Source organism: Oncorhynchus tshawytscha, linkage group LG01 (genome assembly GCF_018296145.1).
Source record: "Oncorhynchus tshawytscha isolate Ot180627B linkage group LG01, Otsh_v2.0, whole genome shotgun sequence".
Classification (NCBI taxonomy): Eukaryota; Metazoa; Chordata; class Actinopteri; order Salmoniformes; family Salmonidae; genus Oncorhynchus; species Oncorhynchus tshawytscha.
This window is the reverse complement of record NC_056429.1, coordinates 95,212,494-95,236,741: the sequence shown is the minus strand read 5'-3', so window position 1 is coordinate 95,236,741 and position 24,248 is coordinate 95,212,494. Positions and strand designations below refer to the sequence as shown.

The 24,248-nt window shown below is 44.6% G+C and overlaps 3 protein-coding genes across 7 annotated transcripts in view; 2 read left to right on the top strand and 1 right to left on the bottom strand.

Annotated features, from left to right (window-relative positions):
- LOC121847225 (proteasome activator complex subunit 4B-like) overlaps positions 1-6,238 on the top strand; it is a 101,020-nt gene extending 94,782 nt beyond the window's left edge. For 3 of the 4 annotated variants that reach the window (XM_042327475.1, XM_042327488.1, XM_042327480.1), the window contains 4 exons: positions 1,043-1,205; positions 4,178-4,311; positions 4,710-4,851; positions 5,017-6,237. In XM_042327475.1, the coding sequence (XP_042183409.1) occupies positions 1,043-1,205; positions 4,178-4,311; positions 4,710-4,844 (432 nt within the window). In that variant the 3' untranslated portion in view covers positions 4,845-4,851; positions 5,017-6,237. Of the gene's footprint in view, positions 1-1,042; positions 1,206-4,177; positions 4,312-4,709; positions 4,852-5,016 lie in introns of all 4 variants that reach the window. The other variant, XM_042327469.1, reaches the window with a different exon arrangement.
- A 1,355-nt stretch (positions 6,239-7,593) lies between these two features.
- On the top strand, positions 7,594-14,620 carry LOC112260136 (probable G-protein coupled receptor 75). The gene is made up of 5 exons (XM_024435017.2): positions 7,594-7,948; positions 8,732-9,003; positions 9,085-9,338; positions 9,962-10,347; positions 10,594-14,620. Exons 2-5 carry the CDS (start codon positions 8,930-8,932, stop codon positions 11,566-11,568), a joined length of 1,689 nt encoding a protein of 562 aa, XP_024290785.1. The 5' UTR covers positions 7,594-7,948; positions 8,732-8,929; the 3' UTR covers positions 11,569-14,620.
- LOC112260145 (endoplasmic reticulum lectin 1) lies at positions 14,614-24,023 on the bottom strand. Of its 2 annotated transcripts, XM_024435029.2 has the most exons (13): positions 23,696-24,020; positions 23,304-23,408; positions 23,078-23,158; positions 22,015-22,092; positions 21,782-21,910; positions 21,348-21,571; positions 20,559-20,706; positions 18,323-18,487; positions 17,805-17,864; positions 17,520-17,644; positions 17,191-17,268; positions 14,894-14,969; positions 14,614-14,737 (listed from the first exon to the last, which is right to left on the bottom strand). In XM_024435029.2, exons 1-13 carry the CDS (start codon positions 23,837-23,839, stop codon positions 14,666-14,668), a joined length of 1,485 nt encoding a protein of 494 aa, XP_024290797.1. In that variant the 5' UTR covers positions 23,840-24,020; the 3' UTR covers positions 14,614-14,665. The 2 variants fall into 2 exon arrangements, with proteins under 2 accessions (XP_024290797.1, XP_024290806.1); XM_024435038.2 differs by lacking the exon at positions 17,191-17,268 and having other exon boundaries at positions 23,696-24,023.
- Positions 24,024-24,248: the final 225 nt, after the last annotated feature.

Here is a 24,248-nt window from a genome sequence, read left to right as displayed (position 1 = left end):
CTCGCTCGCTCTCCCTGCTCGCTCTCTCTCCCTGCTCGCTCTCTCTCCCTGCTCGCTCTCTCTCCCCTGCTCGCTCTCTCTCCCTGCTCGCTCGCTCTCCCTGCTCGATCGCTCTCCCTGCTCGCTCGCTCTCCCTGCTCGCTCGCTCTCCCTGCTCGCTCGCTCGCTCTCCCTGCTCGCTCTCTCTCCCTGCTCGCTCTCTCTCCCTGCTCGCTCTCTCTCCCTGCTCTCCCTGCTCGCTCTCTCTCCCTGCTCTCCCTGCTCGCTCTCTCCCTGCTCGCTTCTTCTCTCTCCCTGCTCGCTCTCTCTCCCTGCTCGCTCTCTCTCCCTGCTCGCTCTCTCTCCCTGCTCGCTCTTCTTGCTCTCTCTCCCTGCTCGCTCTCTCTCTCCCTGCTCGCTCTTCTTGCTCTCTCTCCCTGCTCGCTCTCTCTCTCCCTGCTCACGCTCTCTCCCTGCTCGCTCTCTCTCCCTGCTCGCTCTCTCTCCCTGCTCGCTCTCTCTCCCTGCTCGCTCTCTCTCCCTGCTCGCTCTTCTCTCTCCCTGCTCGCTCTCTCTCCCTGCTCGCTCTTCTTGCTCTCTCTCCCTGCTCGCTCTCTCTCTCCCTCCCTCTCCCTGCTCACTCTCCCTGCTCACGCTCTCTCTCTCTGCTCACGCTCTCTCTCTCTGCTCACGCTCTCTCTCTCTGCTCGCGCTCTCTCTCCCTCCTCGCTCTCTCGCTCCCTCCTCGCTCTCTCTCTCTCTGCTCGCTCGCTCTCCCTGCTCTCTCTCTCTCTTCCCGCCTGCTCTCGCTCGCTCGCTCTCTCTTTCTGCTCTCCCTGTTCTCTCTGGCTCCATCTTAATTAAGCTTTCAGTGATTAATCTCTTCCTACTTCTCAAGAGTATTGGAGGACAATGTCCAACTATGGTCTCGCTCCTCAGCCCTTCACTGCATTTTGAGGAGGAGGAGAGTTTAGATGGAGCTTCTGTCTGTTGAGCAGATCTAGTCAGTACATAATGGATCAGCCAGCTCCACATATCACATCTCTTTCCTTCTCTCCCCCAGGTGAGGGAGATGGCTGCCACCACTCTGAGCGGTTTCCTTCAGTGTAACTTCCTGTCCATAGAGGGCCCCATGCAGAGCCACTTCGAGGCCCTCTGTAAGACCCGCCTACCCAAGAAGAGGAAGAGGGAGCTGGGCTCCGTGGTGGACACCATACCCTCTGGAGGTAGCCATGAGCAAATTATACCTATAAGTCGCTCTGGATAACAGTGTCTGCTAAGTGACAAACATGTTAATTAGAGGTCGACCGATTTATCAGAATGGATGATTTAATTAGGGCCGATTTCAAGTTTTCATAGCGATCGGTAATCTGCGTTTTTGGACACCGATCATGGCCGATTACATTGCACTCCACGAGGAGACTGCGTGGCAGGCTGACCACCTGTCACGGGAGTGCAGCAAGGAGCCAAGTTAAGTTGCTAGATAGCATTAACCTTATCTTATAAAAAACAATACATCTTAACATAATCACTAGTTATAACTACACATGATTGATGATATTACTAGTTTATCTAGTGTGTCCTGCTTTGCATATAATCGATGCGGTGCCTGTTAATTTCTCATCGAATCACAGCCTACTTCGCCAAACGGGTGATGATGTAACAAGCGCATTTGTGAAAAAAGCACTGTCGTTGCACAAATGCACCTAACCATAAACATCAATGCCTTTCTTAAAATCAATACACAAGTATATATTTTTAAACCTGCATATTTAGTTAATATGCCTGCTAACATGAATTTATTTTAACTAGGTAAATTATGTCACTCTTGCAACAGAGTCAGGGTATATGCAGCAGTTTGGGCCGCCTGGCTCGTTGTGAACTGTGTGAAGACCATTTCTTCCTAACTTCCTGTAATTAATTTGCCAGAATTGAACATAATTATGCCATAACATTGAAGGTTGTGCAATGTAACAAGAATATTTAGACTTAGGGTTGCCATCCGTTAGATAAAATATGGAACGGTTCCGTATTTCACTGAAAGAATAAATGTTTTGTTTTCGAAATGATAGTTTCCGGATTTGACCGTTTTAATGTCCAAAGGCTCGTATTTTTGTGTGGTATTATATTATAATTAAGTCTATGATTTGATTGTTGACAGAGCAGTCTGACTGAGCGGTGGTAGGCAGCAGCAGGCTCGTAGGCATTCATTCAAACAGCACTTTCCTGCGTTTGCCAGCAGCTCTTCGCTGTGCTTCAAGCATTGCGCTGTTTATAACTTCAAGCCTATCAACTCCCGAGATTAGGCTGGCAATACGAAAGTGCCTATAAGAACATCCAATAGTCAAAGGTATATGAAATACAAATGGTAGAGAGAAATAGTCCTATAATTCCTATAATAACTAAAACCTAAAACTTATTACCTGGGAATATTGACGACTCATGTTAAAAGGAACCACCAGCTTTCATATGCTCTCATGTTCTGAGCAAGGAACTTAAACGTTAGCTTTTTTACATGGCACATATTGCACTTTTACTTTCTTCTCCAACACTTTGTTTTTACATTATTTAAACTAAATTGAACATGTTTCATTATTTACTTGAGACTATAAATTAATTTTATTGATGTATTATATTAAGTTAAAATAAGTGTTCATTCAGTATTGTTGTAATTGTCATTAATACAAATATATATATAATAATTTGCTGATTTCTATCGGTATCTTCTTTTTTGGTCCTCCAAAAATCGTTATCGTATCGGCGTTGAGAAATCATCATCGGCTCTAATGTTAATACTCTAGTCCACACTACATACTGGCTCTGTTACTCTGTCCACACTACACACTGGCTCTGTTACTCTGTCCGCACTACATACTGGCTCTGTTACTCGGTCCGCACTACATACTGGCTCTGTAACTCGGTCCACACTAAATTCCACTTAACGGCCACTACATACACTACATGACCAAAAGTATGTGGACACGTGCTCGTCGAACATCTCATTCCAAAATCATGGACATTAATATGTAGTCGGTCCCCCCTTTGCTACTATAACAGCCTCCACTCTTCTGGGAAGGTTTTCCACTAGATGTTGGAACATTGCTGCAGGGACTTGCTTCCGTTCAGCTACGAGCATTAGTGAGGTCGGGCACTGTTGCGTGATTAGGCTTGGCTCGAAGTCGGCGTTCCAGTTCATCCCAAAGGTGTTCGATGGGGTTGAGGTCAGGGCTGTGCTGTGCTCAGGCCAGTCAAGTTCTTCCACACCGATCTCGACAAACCATTTCTGCATGGACCACACTTTGTGCACAGGGGCTGAAACAGGAAAGGGCCTAGCTCAAACTGTTGCCACAAAGTTATAATCACATATTTGTCTAGACTTTCATTGCATGCTGTAGCGTTAAGATTTCCCTTCCCTGGAACTAAGGAAAACATGAAACCATGAAAACAGCCCCAGACCATTATTCCTCCTCCACCAAACTTTACAGTTGGCACTATGCATTGGGGCAGGTAGTGTTTTCCTGGCATCCATGCTTGTGTGTGGCTGCTTGGCCATGGAAACCTATTTCATGAAGCCCCCGGCGAACAGTTCTTGTGCTGACGTTGCTTCCAGGCAGTTTGGAACTCGGTATCGAGTGTTGCAACTGGGGACAGACTTATTATGCGCTCCTGCACTCGGCGGTCCCGTTCTGTGTCCTAACATGACGTGGCTGAGACGTTGTTGCTCCTAGACGTTTCCACTTCACAATAACAGCACTTACAGTTGACCAGGCAGTTCTAGCAGGGCAGAAATTTGACGAACTGACTTGTTGGAAAGGTGGCATCCTATGACGGTGGTGCCACGTTGAAAGTCACTGAGCTCTTCAGTAAGGCCATTCTACTGCAATGTTTGTCTATGGAGATTGCATGGCGGTGTGCTCGATTTTATACACCTTTCAGCAACGGGTGAGGCTGAAATAGTCAAATCCACTAATTTGAAGGGGTGTCCACATACTTTTGTATATTTAGTGCATCTTCATTTTAAGTGGCACACTAGTGTGGGTATTAGAACATAGCTGTCTACATCCAACGGTCAATTGTTTACTTGGAACACAGTTGCCATGGTTGTGTTAGATAGATAGGCTTCTAAAATGCATTTGTCTTGACCTTGCTGCACATGTTATAGCTCAGTTTTTCAATGTGTGTGTGTGTGTGTGTGTAGATCTAGTGAGGCGACATGCTGGAGTGTTAGGTCTGAGTGCCTGTATCCTGTCCAGCCCCTACGATGTTCCCAGCTGGATGCCCCAGCTACTGATGAACCTGAGCGTCCACCTCAATGACACACAGCCCATTGAGGTGAGGAGGACTAACACACACAGCTCAATGGCATGCTCTCTGTCACTCTCCCTCTCGCTCTCTTTCGATCCTGAATCTCGCTCTCTTTCGATCCTGAATCTCGCTCTCTTTCGATCCTGAATCTCGCTCTCTCTCTCGCTCCTGAATCTCGCTCTCTCTCTCGCTCCTGAATCTCGCTCTCTCTCTCGCTCCTGAATCTCGCTCTCTCTCTCGCTCCTGAATCTCGCTCTCTCTCGCTCCTGAATCTCGCTCTCTCTCTCGCTCCTGAATCTCGCTCTCTCTCTCGATCCTGAATCTCGCTCTCTCTCGATCCTGAATCTCGCTCTCTCCCTCCTGAATCTCGCTCTCTCTCGCTCCTGAATCTCTCTTGCTCCTGAATAACTCTCTCTCTCCTGAAGATGTCTGTGAAGAAGACCCTGTCTAACTTCCGGCGGACTCATCATGACAACTGGCAGGAACACAAACAGCAGTTCACTGACGACCAGCTGCTGGTTCTGACCGACCTGCTTGTCTCTCCCTGCTACTATGCCTAGATACCTGGTAGGACACACACTCTCATCCTAAAATGCTGACTCATTGTAGATCAATTCAAACGTATGCTTGGGTGGAAACCTCACCAACACAAATTACAGTACATTGTAAACTTCAAGGCACTTCCTCAAGGCACCAACCATTAATCAAACCGTCCATTTGGTCTCTCTTTAGGGCCCTGGTACAACTTTCAGATGGAGATGATGTTTTCTTAAACGGAGGAACGACACCCTGAATGCCCTCTTTGAGCCACTCAACAGTTCCTCACTCTGTTATTAGTCTGGGAAAGCCTCAAACTGAACAGAACAGGGCCGTATTCACAAAGCGTCTGAGTACAATTGCTGATTTAGGATCAGTTTTGCCTTTCAGATCGTATTGAATACCATTATATGGACATGGCGACCTGATCCTCGATCAGCAGCGCTACTCTGAGACGCTGTGTGACTTCCAGAACAGAGACGAACCTGCATGAGGGGAGACGGGCCTCACTTTCAGGTCCCTGCCCTCTGACCAGACCAACGGACGACACCTGGGTCATTTTCACTAGGCACCAAACATAATGAAACGAGGAGGAACTTCCTGGGTGTTTCCTTTAGAAAGGTTTTTGCTACGTTGTGCCGTAACGAATACAACCCTGTACCCTGAGGACCTTGGGGAGGGGGGGGATATGCATACGTAATGGATGGATGGAATGGATGGAGTTGTGTATTTGTTTTTAGCGCTCATTTACATTTCTACTATACTTAATATTTAAGGATAAACCATAGCATGGATGATTGATCTGCACTTTGTAATATTACTGTAATATTACTGTACAGTTGATTTCTCTTGTTCTTCTCGTGTGTGTGTGTGTGTGTGTGTGTGTGTGTGCGTGTGTGTGTGCGTGTGCGTGTGCGTGTGCGTGTGTGTGTGTGTGTGTGTGTGTGTGTGTGTGTGTGTGTGTGTGTGTGTGTGTGTGTGTGTGTGTGTGTGTGTGTGTGTGTAATGCTTGATGAAGATACCTGCAGGTTTCCCTCGATCTCTGGTCCAAGTTGTAGTGCGTGTTCCCCCATTAGTGCACCACTACGCCTTAGGACCAGAGCTAGTTTCCCCCGTAATATTGCTCTCAGTACAACATCCCCTCAATGTTATCAACTCTGCACCAACTAACTATATTATCCCACTAGAGCAAGGCTCTCCAGTCCTGTTCCTGGGGAGCTGCCGTCCTGTAGGTTTCACTATGACCCTAATCTAGCACACCTGATTCTAAAAACTACGTGGTTGATCAACTGAATTAAGATAGTTACAACTGGGGTTGGAGTGAAAACCTACAGGAGGCTAGCTCCCCAGGAACAGGGTTGAAGTGAAAACCTACAGGAGGGTAGCTCCCCAGGAACAGGGTTGGAGTGAAAACCTACAGGAGGGTATCTCTCCAGGAACAGGGTTGGATTGAAAACCTACAGGAGGGTAGCTATCCAGGAACAGGGTTGGGGTTAAAACCTACAGGAGGGTAGCTCTCCAGGAACAGGGTTGGGGTTAAAACCTACAGGAGGGTAGCTCTCCAGGAAACAGAGTTGGAGAGCCCTGCTCTAGAGGATAGGGACCATATTGTCCCAGGTCTCCAATGAAGTGTTCTTAGCCACAGTCTGTATGTGTTCAGATGATCGTTCATTATCATTAGATTAGGAGTGTTTCCCAAATGGACCCTTTTCCTTTTAGTGCACTACTTTTGACAAGGGCCCATAAGGCTCTGATCAAAAGTAGTGCACTATATAGGGCATAGAGTGTCATTTGGGACATAACTTAGATTTTAACCTGGCACACACATTTACATACTTGATGTTTGTGTACTTTGTTTATCTCTGCTATATGCATATTTTATTATGTGTGTATACCATGTGTATGTAACAAATGCACAAACAGGTTTATTTATTTGTTTGAAGTGCTGATTTTATTATTCTTAAGAGTTGCTGGTAATGAAAGCTTTTGGTTTGTGAGTAGATAGATTGTTCAGCTTGTTAGTGACGGAGCATTTGATGTAATCTGCTCTCGCTTGGGCAATGATGACTATGTAGCAGAGTGAGTGTGTGTTCATTCCTCAAGGCTATGTGCAAGGTTTTCAGCTGATGGGTACAGTTTAATCATCATGGCATGTCTAAACCCCTCTCAAAACCCCAAGGGACTCATTTCCCAGACACAGATCAAGCCTGGTCCTGGAGTAAAAAGCATGATATAATTGGAGTCTCCATTGAAACAAAGCTTTTTAGTCCAGGACCAGGCTTGATCTGTGTCTGGGAAACGGGGCCCAAGGAATAGCCAAACATCCTGTCCACCACGTTAGCATCGCACCCCTTCCCCTCTACTCATCAATATAACATTGTTCTCCATTCTTTTTAAAAACCCTTGTGAGAGATTTATTTTTGGTTCAATATTTACTTTTCCATGAAGACTTGAAAATCTAGTCTCATTGGTTCAGTTTAGTACCTCACACCTGTTTAGTGTAGTGCCAAAACTGCAGTGATTATTTTTAGATGTACTGTTTTCTGAAGAAAATAAAGAAATTCATGGGTTGTTTGTAACAAAATTTTGTGTGTGTGTCTTTGTGCTGGTTGGTTCTGGGATGGCTCCTATTCAGTGGTGTAAAGTATTTAAGTACAAATACTACTTAAGTAGTTTTGGGGGGTATCTATATTTTACTTTACTATTTCTATTTTTGACAACTTTTACTTCACTACGTTCCTAGTGAAAATAATGTACATTTTACTCTGTACATTTTCCCTGACACCAAATAGTACTGGTTAAATCAAATACAAAATAGTGACACGAATATATACACAGTTAATAACATACATGGAGTACCAGTACCGAAACGAATATGTGGTTAAATGACATGTAAAATACCTATCCGGGCCTGGTAAGATCTGGCATGCGTCAGCAACACCTAGGTAGGGGAGCGCGCCCAGTACTGTATATGTCATATCCCACGTCTTACCGATGTACTGCGCCCGGTCTTCGTCTTCTCCCGGATAAAACAAAAATGGATACATCACATCGACAATAAAATACACGCTCTTTTTGAATAATATATTGTGAATAAAAGTGCTTGTGGTTATAATGCATGCGGACGGTAAGTTGCCAATTCCGAATATGAAAATGTAACCTATGGGTTGTATAACAATGAGGCCTATGTCTATTTTCGCGTCTTTTTTTTCTCTATTAGCGTTCACATCAATATGACAATGTCTTTATGATTTTCAAGGAAGCCGCAATATTAGGTTGCATACAGAATATAAGTATCGTATTTTATTGCTTCTGATTATCTGTGAAGGAATACTTCGTTTTTTTTCTAATGCCTGTAGCTGTGGTGGTGGCTGGATGGAGAGCAACACCTTGAGTATTGTATTGGTTTTCATAACCATAATCAAATGACCATGATGACTCGACTAATCATATTGAAATCGTTTTGCATCAGAGCATTCACACGCACATACAGATAAATGCAGATGCGGTAAACCTGTATGTTTCACTAAGTAAATGTGAACATTTTAGAATTCCATGTAAATTTTCATTATCGACAGTCCTACACAAAAGCTGCAGCTCCTATTATCGTCGTAAGCTCAACCACATTCTATCCTTCTATCATTCTATTGTGTAAACATATTAAACGTATATGTAAAACCCTCGACAATAATGATAGAAGGATTAGATTACTGTGTAGGCTCCACATTTGATTTGTTTGCTCTTGCTTCAGCCTAAGCCTATTTAGACTTCAGTGCTTGTCTGGCAGGAAGGGGAGGGCTTTTTCCATTGAAAGAGCAGAATTATTATAATTCACAATGGTCCTCATACATGTCTTTCATTGTAATAATATGGTGTTGTACTAAACTCAGATTCCTCTGTTTCTATGTAGAAATCTGGGGTCTTTCCCATGACCAAGGGGACCATGTCAATGGAGGAGACAGCAGATACCTTCGCCATCCTGTTCAGTGAAATGATGTGAACACCTGTGAGGCTGTTCTCCAGTCTTTACTAACCCAATGGAGAAAGTCCATTAAAACAGCGTTTTAGTCCAGGACTAGGCTTAATCTGTGTCTGGGAAAGCAGCCCTATGTGTATGATGAATGTGACCAGTCTGCCGTCAGTCTGCCACCACCACACCTACAACAGCAGCCTGGGCCCGAGGTGCGTGGGTTGAAAAGAAAAAGACACATTTCTGTGGAATGTAAGGAATATGTATCAGCCATCTTCTCCTCCTCACTCTAGGTCCTCCTCCTCTTCCTCCCCTGGCTGGGCCCTGATCCACACGGCTACCCTCACTTCCTGCTCCCTCCTCCTCATCCTCATATTCTTTCTGGGTTCTTACGGCAACCTGGTGGTGTTCCTCTCCTTCTTCCACCCGGCCTTCCGCAAGTTCCGCACCAACTTCGACTTCATGATCCTGAACTTATCATTCTGTGATATGATTATATGTTGCGTGACTGCGCCGATGTTCGCATTGGTGCTTTTCCTGGACTCAGGTCAGTAGACTGTATATACCATAGAATACCATTCTGGAACTTTGAGGATTTATAACATAGCATCTATAGTCATTTCATAGGATCTCTATGATATTTACTTCCTTCTGTTCTTTGCTTAGTTCTTGTCTCTTGCTTCAGCTAAGACACTGGGCCCTGTCTGTCCCCGATTAATAGATTTTTGTTTTGGGTGGCAGGTAGCCTAGTGGTTAGAGCGTTAGAGCATGTTCGAATCCTAGAGCCAACAAGGTGAAATCTGTTGATGTACCCTTGAGCAAGGCACTTAGCCCTTATTGCTTCAGGATTGCAGTTGATAATGGCTGACCCTGGCCATTATCAACTTTTTGGCATATACCATCTCGGGGAGTTGGTATATGCCAAAAAAAAACAATTTTCTAATTCACAAATAGGATGAATATAATCACCCACCTAATTATTATTATTGTTCTGTTGTGTGCCTATTTGAGTTCGCTTAGCTTAATAAACCAATAGAAAAGTCCCAAAACTGCAAACTGTTCCCATCTAGCACTCTAGGCAGACTCAACCAAATGATCCAAGTATTTGAACCCCGGTCTGATTCTTGAAGGTTTGCAAAAGTCTAAAGAGTTAACTTTTTTTTGTTCCAGGAGGAGGGGGTGGCGTGTCAAAGACTTTTTGCTTCACCTTCCACCTGACCAGCTCTGCCTTCATCATCATGTCTCTGGAGACGGTAGCTGTGATCGCCCTCCATCGGCTCCGTATGGTCCTGGGCCAGCAGCCCAACCGCATGGCCTCGCTCCCCTGTACTCTGGCTCTCACCGCCCTCCTCTGGACCTCTAGCTTTACTATGGCTGCCCTGCTCACCCTGCGAGCCTACCCCATGAAGGAGGGACCCTGCCTGCCTCACTTCGGCCTAACGGGTGGGCCTGCAAGGGTGGTTCTATATGTCTACCTGGCAGACTTTGCATTCTGCGTGGCGGTGGTGTCTGTCTGCTACCTGATGATCGCTCAGACGCTGAGGAAGAATGCACAGGTGAGAGAGAGAGGGAGGGATGGATGAATTGGATCGATAGATGGATGAATAACATTTGATTTTCGTGTCAGGTAAATCACATTAGCGACCCACCCCTTGCGGGATTATTTGATACGTTTTTAAGAAACTTTAGTCACACTTAATTACTTATAACTTGCTATAAGCATGTATAAAGCAAAATAATGTTATGACTTATATCATGTTATGTCTCTCTATGCTAAGTGGTTGTTCCCATCCTGTCCCCAGGTGAGGAAGTGCCGCGTCATCACTGTAGACGCCACACGCCCGCCGCTACCACAACCCCCTCCCCAGCTCATGGCGGCCGGCTTAGAGAGCATGCAGTGTGCCGTCCAGGTTCCTTCACTCTACCGCAACCAAACCTACAACAAGCTCCAACACATTCAGACTCACTCCTACACTAACAGACCCACCAGCCAGGGTCTAGTACCCGGGGCTGCCCAGGGAGCTACCTGCTGCCAGCTCGTCTCTACCGTCAACCTGGCCACAGTTAAAGACTCCAAGGCTGTAGTAACCTGTGTGGTGATTGTATTCTCCGTCCTTCTCTGTTGTCTCCCCATGGGCGTCTCCTTAGCCCAGGACGTCCTCTCTCCAGAGAGCAGCTTCGCTCACTACCAGTTCGAACTGTGCGGTTTCGCGCTCATCTTCCTCAAGTCGTGCATCAACCCATTCGTGTACTCTCGCAACAGCGCCGGGCTTCGCCGGCGCGTCCTCTGCTGCCTCCAATGGGTGGCGCTGGTGTTCCTCTGCTGCAAGCACAAGACACGGCTCCATGCCATGGGTAAAGGTAGTCTCGAGGTCAACCGTAACAAGTCCTCGCACCACGAGACCAACTCTGCCTATGTCCTCTCACCCAAGCCACAAAGGAGACTGGTGGATCAAGCCTGTGGACCCAGTCACTCCCGGGACTGTGCCCCCAGTCCGAGAGCTACGGGCGGGCATGGTGGGCGTAAGCCCAGGCCCCCTAGCACCTCCACCCCCATCAACACCCGTATCGAGCCCTACTACAGTATCTACAACAGCAGCCCCTCTGCAGGACCCGGCTCCCCTACCAACAGTCTGCAGCCTGCTGCCAACTCCTCCTCCTCCCAGGCCTTTGGGTTCAACAAGTCCTACGTTGCCATGCACTATCACATCCACCAGGAGGTGTTGCAGGATGTTGAGAGCACCTCAGCCCATAAGATACCCATACCTTCAGTCTGACTAACCACCATGATTGATTGGATCCCTTCAGTCTAAACTGACGAATAACCTTGGCTTAGACCTGAAGACTTGTGTTGGCTCGCCAATCTAATGCCAATAGGCTTTAGTTCAGTGGGCTAACATAGTTTTGTGGTTCTGCCGGACTTTGAGAGCACCTCGGTGCATCAGATCTCCATACCTTCAGTTTAACTTACCACAATGATTTATACATGAATTGATTTGTTTATTGATCAGATACTGTACTTCGAGTGTAACCCTGCCACCATGCTGAAATTGGAGAGGGATTGGGCATATAGATCAGGGATGCTAAAAGTTACTATAATATTATATGACTATTACCACAAGACACCAGAGAGTAAACAGTACTAATTGTGTGAATATCATGTGGTATTGAACTGTTAGAGGTAAAGAATAACCCCCATTGACTTTAGAATATTAAATGGATGATCTCTTAGTCCAGAGGGAGAGAAACAGCACTGATCCCATATTGTTATTGATGTTACTGAAATAAGTGGAATCACTTTTTACACTGACATGACATTTTTCATATTGTACAATTTAGATGTTCTTTCTCGTCATAATAATACTGTATTTGTGAGTCTCATACATGTTCTATGATATCAGTAAATGTTTTGCAAGTGCAATGTGTCCAGTGAGCTCCTGGCAAAGAAAATATCTAAATTGAAGATCTATTGTAGATCCACAAAGGTAAACACCTCTTATGGAGTAAGAGACCTCTGGTGGTCAACTAATCAACCTGCAACTCACTGTCCAAGCTTTTGTCATGTCACACAGTGATGTCCAGTACAGATGCTCTCAAACCCCAGATGTTTCACCATGTTGTTGAGCTAACTCACCTGATTCACCTAGTCAACAAGTTCAATCAGGTGAGCTGTGGAATAGTTCAAATACATGGAATGTACAGGGTTACTGAGAAGTTTGAGAACCCCTGATCTATTGTATCACATTATCTACCAGTGATCAGACAGAAGTCACTTTTTGTTCAGAGAAGAGCATCAGTTGGCCTTTTACTAAATGTGTCATGCTTGAGAGCTGAGGACCAATCAGGTTATCACATTGTGGCTCGCTATCCAAGACCATGGGATATGACTAGAATTCATTTCAACCTAACTTTGTTCAGATAGTTTTTATTTTTTCAGTGTATTCCTCATTTAAACCACAGAACACACCAGATTTAGAAATCCACAGAAATTACATCTGATTTAGTGCATAACCAATGTTAATCATCAGCGCTCGTCAATAACATCCGGGGATTGAAGTCACAGCACATCAGTTTATAAGATACTCTCAATCACCCTGTAACGTAACAACAACCAGGGTTGGGGTCAATTTCAGAAGTAAACTGAAATTCAAATCCTAATTTTCCTTACTGCTTTCAAATGAGGAAATAGAAATGTCAGTTTCCTGAATTGACAAATGGATTTGACCCCAACCCTGACACCAAAGCCCCAGTCTTACTATGCCCAGATATTGTTTGTCCAAATATTTTAAAATTCAAACGGACTTTGTCGGAAGATACTGTATCTACAAACAAAAGAATGTGTATAATTGTCAAGGACAAGCATGCAATCAAACTGAAATTAAACCCAAATAAATACAGTTAAAATGCTGCCGATTAAAACCAACTACGTATAAAAACATGAGCAGAGAAAATGATTTTATGTAGAGGTGCTGACTACCGGAGAATAAACTATCAGCTCTATAAATAAAGAGTCGCACACTATATAAACTCCCTGTCATTTATTGGGTAAATCACCATGTTTCGGCATCACTGTGCCTTCAGGGTAATGTCATGAATGCTTAAACCAGATTATGTAGACAAACAGTGGAATTAGTGCAACCAATGACAATAGTGAAGGGTGTGTCATAATTAAGTTAATTAGAATGAATTGAGTGAAACAATTAAAAAAAATAAAAATTATAGCATATTGAATATTGTTATCATATGGAAACATAACGATTGTATATATTAGCACCAACATACATTGTTCAATTTCACATATATATTTGTTTCCTATTTCATAAAAAAATGTGTTAATGTCAACTTTTGGTTCAACCATAATGCATAATCAACAGGGGGAACTTATTGGGTGTACGCTGATAATCTGTAGAAAGAATATATCCATTCATAAGACTTGTTCATAAAATGGGCCTGAGATCAAAGTCAATATTCAGACCATTAGGGGTCAATGTTTTTAGAGATGATATCCAGTAGGCCTCCCTTTGTAGTAGTAGAATCTCAATGTTACCTCCTCTCCTTGGTAGAGCAACATGCTCAATGCCTGTCTATTTGAGAGGAGAGAGGTTGATTAGCTGCTACTGGATAGTCAATGTTATTTAACAGTTTCACTCAATTATTAAGTTAATTAGAATGAATTATGACACACTCCTCACTAATGTCATTGGTTGCGCTTAATTGCACTGTTGTCTATATAACCTGGTTTTAGCAATCATGACATTACCCTGAAGAGAACACAGTGATGCCGAAATGTTGGTGATTTACCCAATAACTTACTGGGAGTTTATATATAGAGTGTTCAACTACAACATGGAAGCTGGTTATCCTGATGATGCTGTTTGAATGATTGGTTGTTCTGTCAAGGCATCTTGGCCAGAGAACACGAGAACTAACCTGCCCTAAGAGGAAGATCTGAAGTCCAGTCCATAGAGCCTTGTGACGTGAACAGGGTCCCATTTCCAACTCAGATCAAATGTAAGGTTTATCATAATGTTTTTGATGCAACATGGAGTTGGTTCAGTACATAGGAGGTGTAAGCCAGGGTGGAAGAGGGGTGCTGTGGCCCTGGGTTCCAAGGGCCGTTCCAGGATCAACACGCTCCTCTCCAAGTCCATGTCAGTCTGGACCTCCTGAGTAGTGCCATGGGCCTTGGTTCATCCAGTCTTCCATTTCAGGACATCTTTGCTGAAATCCCTGTCCTTTATTTTCTAGAACAAAGAACACGTTTTACTAGATGTGCACATCATTTTCTCAATTTAAATGTAGTAAAACGTCTTCATTTTTACTTCTGCTCATCCCTCCTTTTCGCCGTCTCTTCAGCCTCCTCTGTCTGTGCTGTTAGCTGGAGATGGATAGAAGGCCTTTCTCATCAGCTGTGTCCAGGATCTGGCATATAACTGGAGACTCAACCTGATGGGAGAAAAAAATAACCTGATCATGTTTATTTGTAGTGAATACACTGGACACTGGAAACCTGACTCGCCCAACCGCTTGCGGTAAAAACAGCAAGAATGGGTTGAACCATAACATGGTGCGACAGTGATGCGTGTGTGTGTGCATCCTTACCCCAAGGACGTACTGGCAGGTCTGAGGCTCCAGCATGTACACAGTGACGGCATGGGGAGACTCAGACTCCTTACACCTGAGACACAGGACGGGCTTCCATCAGAGACCGGCTGTGTATTCAGTGACATGAAACGTTCTGAACGAGAATGCCAAGTGTGCAAAGCTGTCATCTAGGCAGAGGGAATCTCAAAGTCATTTGGATTTGTTTCAACACTTTTTTGGTTACTACATGATTCCATGGGTGTTATTTAATAGTTGATGTCTTCACTATTATTCTACAATGTACAAAATAGTAAAAAATAAAGAAAAACCCTTGAATGAGTAGGCGTGCCCAAACTGGTACTGTATATTATATTAAGAGACCCTACTAGACCACACCAATGATGACTCACGATATACAGTACCAGTCAAAAGTTTGGACACCTACTAATTCAAGTGATTGAATTTTTTCTACATTTTAGAATAATAGTGTAGACATCAAAACTATGTAAACTCAGCAAAAAAAGAAACGTCCCTTTCTTTCAAAAAAGATTTGTAAAAATCCAAATAACTTCACAGATCTTCATTGTAAAGGGTTTAAACACTGTTTGCCATGCTATGAACCATGAACAATTAATGAACATGCACCTGTGGAACGGTCGTTAAGACACTAACAGCTTACAGACGGTAGGCAATTAAGGTCACAGTTATGAAAACAGGACACTAAAGAGGCCTTTCTATGGACTCTAATAAATTGCAATGTCCGTACTGTGAGACGCCTAAGACAGCGCTACAGGGAGACAGGACGGACAATTGATCGTCCTCGCAGTGGCAGACCACGTGTAACAACACCTGCACAGGATTGGTATATCCGAACATCACACCAGCGGGACAGGTACAGGATGGCAACAACTGCCCGAGTTGCAGCAGAAACGCACAATCAGTGCTCAGACTGTCGGCAATGGGCTTATAGGCCTGTTGTCTGATGAGGACCTGCCTTACATCACCGTTTCGGGTAGCCTTCCACAATAGGTTGGGTGAATTTTGGCCCATTCCTCCTGACAGAGCTGGTGTAACTGAGTCAGGTTTGTAGGCCTCCTTGCTCACACTTTTATAGTTCTGCCCACAAATCTTCTATAGGATTGAGGTCAGGGCTTTGTGATGGCCACTCCAAAACCTTGACTTTGTTGTCCTTAAGTAATTTTCCACAACTTTGGAAGTCATTGTCCATTTCCGACAAAGCTTTAACTGATGTCTTGAGATGTTACTTCAATATATCCACATAATTTTCTGTCCCTCATGATGCCATCTATTTTGTGAAGTGCACCAGTCCCTCCTGCAGCAAAGCACCCCCACAAAATGATGCTGCCACCCCCGTGCTTCACGGTTGGGATGGTGTTCTTCGGCTTGCAAGCATCCCCCCTTTTCTTCCAGACATAAATAACAATGGTCATTATGGCCAAACAGTTATATTTTTGTTTCATCCGACCAGAGGACATTTCTCCAAAAAGTACGATCTTTGTCCCCATGTGCAGTTGCAAACCGTAGTCTGGCTTTTTTATGACGGTTTTGGAGCAGTGCCTTCTTCCTTGCTGAGCGGCCTTTCAGGTTATGCTGATATAGGCCTCGTTTTACTGTGGATATTGATACTTTGTACCTGTTTCCTCCAGCATCTTCACAAGGTCCTTTGCTGTTGTTCTGGGATTGATTTGCATTTTTCGCACCAAAGTACGTTCATCTTTAGGAGACAGAACGCGTCTCCTTCCTGAGCGGTATGACGGCTGTGTGGTCCCATGGTGTTTATACTTGCGTACTATTGTTTGTACAGATGAATGTGGTACCTTCAGGCGTTTGGAAATTGCTCCCAAGGATGAACCAGACTTTTTTTTTTTACATTTTCCCATGATGTCAAGTAAAGAGGCACTGAGTTTGAAGGTAGGCCTTGAAATACATCCACAGGTACACCTCCAATTGACTCAAATTATGTCAATCAACCTATTGGAAGCTTCTAAATCCATGACATCATTTTCTGTAATTTTCCAAGCTGTTTAAAGGCACCGTCAACTTAGTGTATGTAAACTTCTGACCCACTGGTATTGTGATACAGTGAATTATAAGTGAAATAATCTGTCTATAAACAATTGTTGGAAAAATTACTTGTGTCCTGCACAAAGTAGATGTCCTAACCGACTTGCCAAAACTATAGTTTGTTAACAAGAAATGTGTGGAGTGGTTGAAAAACGAGTTTTAATGACTCCAACCTAAGTGTATGTAAACTTCCGACTTCAACTGTATATAAGAATATTAAGAGACCCTACTTGAGCTTGACGATGACCTGTCTGGGTTTCCCCGTCAGGTCACACACATCTCCATGGCCGTAGAAGAGAGACACCAGTCTGGAGAGGAAGTACAACAACCATGAAGTCCTTATCCTGACTATCAATCAATGTGTTGTCATTAGAAAATCAGGTTTCCTGGACCCTGAAGAATACTATTCCTGGACTAAAACGCCCTTTCAATTGATATTCTCCATTGAGTTTATCTTTGTCCAGGACACCAGCCCCTAATGCCCCAATATTCATTAACATTGTGCTGATCAATGAAATCTTTTAAAAAAATAAACGTATTGTATAGCTGACGGACGTACTTTACTTTCTGGACCCCGTCGTCTTTGAACTGGTAGGATCGGGCCACGTTCTTCTGAGCCCACTGCAGATGTTCCTCAGCGTTCCAACTGCCCACTACCACAATGTTCTTCCCCTGCTCCTTATCCTGGGAGAGAATCAATTCATCATCCTATATTAGATACTTTAACATAGCAAAAAATACATGAGGCACCCAGCCAGCCAAAACTGTAACATCTTTCAGTCTACAGGAAATATTGTGCTTCAGCATTTCAACGTTACTGGGCTACTAAGTAAATAACCCCTACCTCATGGTACTGATGTACATGCTTCCCATAGCAGAACTCATACTTCCACCATCCCACTCCCTGCAACACACGTTCTAGACATCAGACAGAGGCTACAGTATGAAGAGTTGTGGGAGTTGAATTTACCACAATCAAGATGTAGAAACATCTCAAGGATGATCAATGGAAACAGGATGCAGCTGAGCTCAATTGAGTCTTATAGCAAAGGGCTGAATACTTATGTAAATAAGGTACGCGTTTGTTTTATAAATGTTCTAAAATTTCTTAAACAGTTTTCACTGTCATTATGGGGTATTGTGTGTAGATTGCTGAGGGTTTTTATTATATTTAATCCATTTTTGAATAAGGCTGTAACGTAACAAAATGTGGAAAAAGTCAAGGGGTCTAAATACTTTGAAGGCACTGCATATTACATTGAATTAACAACAGCAGCCAATGAGCAGTAGCCAATATGTGCCTGTAGACAATGAGCAGGTGTCCCTTTCAACAGCCAGCCTATCAGCAGGCCTCATACTAACCCCATGGAGACAGTAGGAGCCACTCAGGAACTCTTTGATCAGCTGCTCGTCTGTCATACGGGAAATGTGGGTGGTTCCCACAGTAACCTGGGTCTGCCCGCCCACCACCAGGGGCTTATGGGTAGAGGAGAAGGCCTCCTCTCTCATGGGGGACGTACTCTCCTCCTGGAGGACAAGAGAGGGGAGGAGGTGTTTAGTTAGAAGACATTAAACAGACAGCTTCTAAACCTAGGTTCTGTTCAGTACAGACAAAACACTTTTCAAATAGAGGGAATAGCTCCCTACCTGAACTTGTCCAACAGGAATACACATTTTCCTTCTTCTGATCATGACCCTGTATTGCCCCATCAGTGGTGTAAAGTATTTAAGTAAACATATTTTAATGTACTACTTAAGTCGTTTTTTGGGGTATCTGTGTATTTTTGACTACTTTTACTTCACTACATTCCTAAATAAAATGACGTACTTTACTCCATACATTTTCCCTGACACCCAAAAGTCCTCATTACATTTGAATGCTTAACAGGACAGAAAAGGTCCAATTCACGCACTTATCAAGACAACATCCCTGGTCATCCGTACTGCCTATGATCTGACAACTCACTAAACACAAATGCTTTGTTTCTGAGTGTTGGAGTGTGCCCCTGGCTATCTGTATGGGTTTTTTTTTACATGAAAAACTGTGCCATCTGATATGCTTAATATAAGGAATTTGAAACGATTTATACTTTTTAGTTTTGATACTTAAGTATATTTCAAAACAAATACTTTTAGACTCTTACTCAAGTAGTATTTTACTGGGTGTCTTTTACTTTTATTTGAGTCATTTCTATTAACGTATCTTTACTTTTACTCACGTATGACAATTGGGTATTTTTTTCGCCACTGTGCCCCACTACCATCACCTCTTATCTTCAACATTCCCTCCCCCCCCTCCTCCTTTCTCACTCTCCCCTCTCTCTTTCTCCTCCCCTAGTCTCTCTCCTTCCCTCCTCCTCCTTTCTCACTCTCCCCTCTCTCCTCCCCTAGTCTCTCTTTCTCCTCCCCTAGTCTCTCTCCTTTCTCACTCCCCCTCTCTCTCCCCTTCTCCTCCTCTCCTCTCTCTCTCTTTCTCCTCCCCTCTCTCTTTCTCCTCTCCCCTAGTCTCTCTCCTTTCTCACTCTCCCCTCTCTCTTTCTCCTCCCCTAGTCTCTCTCCTTTCTCACTCTCCCTCTCTCTTTCTCCTCCCCTAGTCTCTCTCCTTTCTCCTCCCTCTCTCTTTCTCCTCTCTCCCTCTCTCTTTCTCTTTCTCCTCCCTAGTCTCTCTCCTTTCTCACTCTCCCCCTCTCTTTCTCCTCCCCTAGTCTCTCTCCTTTCTCAGTCTCTCTCCCCTCTCTCTTTCTCCTCCCCTAGTCTCTCCCCTCTCTCTCCCCCCTCCCCCTCCTTTTCTCTACTCTCCCCTCTCTCTTTCTCCTCCCCTAGTCTCTCTCCTTCCCCTCCCCTCTCTTTCTCCTCCCCTAGTCTCTCTCTCTCTCCTCTCCCCCTCTCTCTTTCTCCTCCCCTAGTCTCTCTCCTTCCCCCTTCCTTTCTTCCTCTCTCTCTTTCTCCTCCCCTAGTCTCTCTCTTTCTCCTCCTCCCCTAGTCTCTCTTCTTCCCTCCCCCTCCTTTCTCACTCTCCCCTCTCTCTTTCTCCTCCCCTAGTCTCTCTCCTTCCCCCTTCCTCCCTCTCCCCTCTCTCTTTCTCCACCCCTAGTCTCTCTCTCTCCTTCCCCCCTTCCCCCCTCTCTCTTTCTCCTCCCCCCTAGTCTCTCTCCTTCTCTTTCTCCCCCTTCCCCCTCTCTCCCCTAGTCTCTCTCTTTCTCCTCCCCTAGTCTCTGTTCTCCCCCTCCTTTCTCCTCTCCCCTCTCTCTTTCTCCTCCCCTAGTCTCTCTCCTTCCCCCTTCCTCCCTCTCCCCTCTCTCTTTCTCCACCCCTAGTCTCTCTCCTTCCCCCCCTTCCCCCTCTCTCCCTCTCTCTTTCTCCTCCCCTAGTCTCTCTCCTTCCCCCTTCCCCCCCTCTCCCCTCTCTCTTTCTCCTCCCCTAGTCTCTGTTCTCCCCCTCCTTTCTCAGTCTCTCCCCTCTCTCTTTCTCCTCCCCTAGTCTCTCTCCTTCCCCCTCCTCCCTCTCTCTTTTTCCTCCCCTAGTCTCTCTCCTTCCCCCCTCTCCCCCTCTCTCTTTCTCCTCCCCTAGTCTCTCTCCTTCCCCCCTCCTTTCTCACTTCTCTTTCCGGGGCAGCAGCAGCGGCAGTGAAGGGAGGTTTCAGCAGCTCCTCCTGCTCCCGGTCCATCTGAGAGAGACTATGAGGCCGCAGGGGAGAACCAGACAGGGCCTGGCAGAAGATGGCATTCACTGGGGACGACTTGAACCTAACAGACCACGGGATAAAGATATAAGCCTCCATATCATTTCAAACAAGGTAGTCCCCTTTACTTATAGTTGAGAAATACATCATGAGGGGAACTGGTTGGGTTTGGGATGCAGTTTACAGTAGACCTGCTGGTACCTGTAATTTAATTTAACCCTTACTTTACCAGGTAAGTTGACTGAGAACACATTCTAATTGACAGCAACAACCTGGGGAATAGTTACGTAGGAGAGGGGGGATGAATGAGCCAATTGTAAACTGGGGATGATTAGGTGGCCATGATGGTATGAGGGCCAGACTGGGAATTTAGCCAGGACACCAGGGTTAACACCTCTACTCTTACGATAAGTGCCACTGGATCTTTAGTGACCACAGAGAGTCAGGACACCCGTTTAATGTCCCATCCAAAAGATGGCACCCTACACAGGGCAATGTCCCCAATCACTGCCCTGGGGCATTGGGATTTTTCTTTAGACAAGAGAAAAGAGTGCCTCCTACTGGCCCTCCAACACCACTTCCAGCAGCATCTGGTCTCCCATCCAGGGACTGACCATGCTTAGCTTCAGTGGCAAGCCAGCAGTGGGGTGAAGGGTGGTAATGCTGTTGTATTTTGGTTGTGTACCTCATTCTCTCTCTACCCACCTGTATTTGGGGTGTGCACAGATCAGAGGGGTCAGCACCACTACTTCGTACTCGCAGGTAGTGACCTCAGCGATAGAGAGGATCTCGTGCTTGGCTTCAGGGTGGCAGACATACAGCACGTTGGTGGAGCGAGGCGTGTTCTGTTTCAGGACACACGCCGTCCCGTGGGCCATCAACACCGGGTAGTATGGAGTCAGCTGGCCCTCCACGTTCTTAGTGGGAACCTAGAAACATTTATATTTTCATCGCTTAGCAGAGACAATCGGCACATTCAACTTAGGTTGATAAACTAATCACAGCAAGTTAAACCTTCAAAATAGCGACCCATGATTAGAGAGAGAAATAAAACGAGAAAAGACAAAGTTCAAAGAAGTCTTACGAAGTGTTTTTTTAAATGTATTTATGTGTATGAGTCAAAATGTTGAACAATCAACCTCTTTCTCAGCTTCTGGCGTGGGATCCACCTCCTCAACTTTCTCTATCTCTGCAATTTCTGTTCCTGAAGTGGCTGAAGACTCTGTCGTCTTGGTCATGCTTCCCAAGACGTACTCCTGAACTTTGATCTGCCAGATCAACACGAAAATCATTTTTTCTTATTTATTGCAACATACTTGATGGTAGACATTATAATGATGCCAATTTTGAAGTAACATCATTTCCCACTGACCTGTCCTGTCTCCTTCTCCTCATGGTATTGTCTCACATGTTTCCCATGACACACCTCATACGTCCAGTATGACTCAATCTAACAAATGCCAGAAGAGACAGTGGTTAGCCTATCCATAAAAAGTGACAGCACAGTACATGACATACACTACCGTTCAAAAGTTTGGGGTCACTTAGAAATGTCCTTGTTTTTTACTGAAAAGCTATTTTTTTCCATTAAAATAACATCAAATTGATCAGAAATACTGTGTAGACATTGTTAATGTTGTAAATGACTATTGTAGCTGGAAACAGCAGATTGTTTATGGATTATCTACAGGAGTGATGGTTGCTGATAATGGGCCTCTGTACGCCTATGTAGATATTCCATAAAATAAATCTGCCGTTTCCAGCTACAATAGTCATTAACAATGTCTACACTGTATTTCTTATCAATTTGATGTTATTTTAATGCACCAAAAATATTGCTTTTCTTTCAAAAACAAGGACATTTCTAAGTGACCCCAAACTTTGAAAGGTAGTATTTATTTGTATGTTTTATAGATCCCCATTAGCTGCTGCCAAAGCAGGAGCTACTCTTCCTGGGGTCCAGCTAAATTAAGGTGATTTATACAACTTTAAAACATTTCACAACACACTGTGTCCCCTCAGGCCCCTACTCCACCACATTAAATTCACGTGTATGTTATTGTGTGTGTGTGTGTCAATACTTGTGTTGCTTGACAAGCCCCGCTGGTCCATAAGGTGTTTTTTATCTGTTTTTTAAATCTAATTGTACTGCTTGCATCAGTTACCTGATGTGGAATAGAGTTCCATGTAGTCATGGCTCTATGTAGTACTGTGTGCCTCCCATAGTCTGTTCTGGACTTGGGGTCTGTGAAGAGACCTCTGGTGGCATGTCTTGTGGGGTATGTATGGGTGTCCGAGCTGTGTGCCAGTAGTTTAGACAGTGTACATCTATAGCATGTGATCCCTAGGGGGGGCCTCATGACATTAGTGTTGCAGTGGTACTCAATATAGCCTATATTTAGACAGAAGTAGAAGTGAAACAGTTCAGTTCTCACTCTGTAGGAGCAGCTGCTCTCTTTGAACAGTGGGTCCAGCAGATCACCTGGAGTGGGACCAGCGTACACCTTGTCATCATCCTGAGAGAGAGGGGTGAGGAGAGAGAGAAAAAGAGAGGGAGCGGAGACAGGCAGAAAGACAAACAGGCACAGAGGGAGACAGGAGGATAAGTGAGAAGCAATATTGTTGTAAAGAGTGAAACTGAAAATGATTACTCGAACTCACACCATCTCCATTTGACAAGGAAGGCAGGAGACATTTGTATTTCTCCTTCTCTGTTGTTGTCATGATGACAAAGTCATCTTCTTTGTAGAAGGCACCTGAGGTTGGCTATGGAAGGACAGATTTAGGGTCAGATGTTGTGTAAGTGCTCTACTTTGCAGCAGTCATAACAGGCAAACTATTCATAGTCAGTTTCTGCGTTGGCAGTCATATGACAACAGCCATAACAAGGAATACCAGCTAGCTAGGCTTAAGCTTAACATACTTTATCACCATTTAAAACTAGCTAGCTAACGTTCACTTTTCAATGAAATCATAAATAACCAGCCATGATTTAACGTTAACTATAACAAAAACTATATTGATTCTCTATCACACAACCGCACAACACTCACCAGGGTGAATTCGGACCCGGGCCAGTTAATTTTGAATGGGATTTCATCAGTAAACGAAGGAGATCCACCTCTGTTAGCCGACACACCACAATACACCTCCAACAAACCCCCAAACAACACGAACAACAGCCGAGTCCCGTCCATTACCCCTGCAAGGCTCGATCGCTAACTACCTTCTACGGTGAGATAGCTAACCTGAGTTAAAACCGGGTTAGCTTTGGAGTAAAATTATGAATCCATCTGGCTGTCTCTCTTTCATTTGTCAACACAGCGAACAGGAAGTATCCAGTCGTTTGCCACGTCTATTTCCGGTACAGCCGGTTTAGCCAGCTTTGGGACACACAACATCGGCAGTCTGTATTGGTTGGACTCCCTGAGTTGTGAATTGTTCTTGTGGGTGGCGACGGAAAACAACTCTACCACAATATACCCGGTTTCACCAAAAAAATACGTTTCCTGTCAACAAAAGCATATGTATAATCTTTAGGAACTCTACTTACCAGAAACCAACCTTACTAAAGCACAAACTGTGAACTGCATTGTTGACCCTTTT

Bases quoted from the DNA above. Each gene is read 5' to 3' on its own strand.
- LOC112260136 (XM_024435017.2), top strand. From the start codon at position 8,930: ATGTGTATGATGAATGTGACCAGTCTGCCGTCAGTCTGCCACCACCAC. The intron at 9,339-9,961 runs GTCAGTAGACTG...TTTTTGTTCCAG, and splicing joins GGTGCTTTTCCTGGACTCAG to GAGGAGGGGGTGGCGTGTCA. The intron at 10,348-10,593 runs GTGAGAGAGAGA...TCCTGTCCCCAG, and splicing joins CGCTGAGGAAGAATGCACAG to GTGAGGAAGTGCCGCGTCAT.
- LOC112260145 (XM_024435029.2), bottom strand. From the start codon at position 23,839: ATGGACGGGACTCGGCTGTTGTTCGTGTTGTTTGGGGGTTTGTTGGAG. The intron at 18,488-20,558 runs GTGAGAAAGGAG...CTTGTCCTCCAG, and splicing joins CTGCTGCCCCGGAAAGAGAA to GAGGAGAGTACGTCCCCCAT. The intron at 14,738-14,893 runs GTAAGGATGCAC...TTCTCCCATCAG, and splicing joins CCTGCCAGTACGTCCTTGGG to GTTGAGTCTCCAGTTATATG.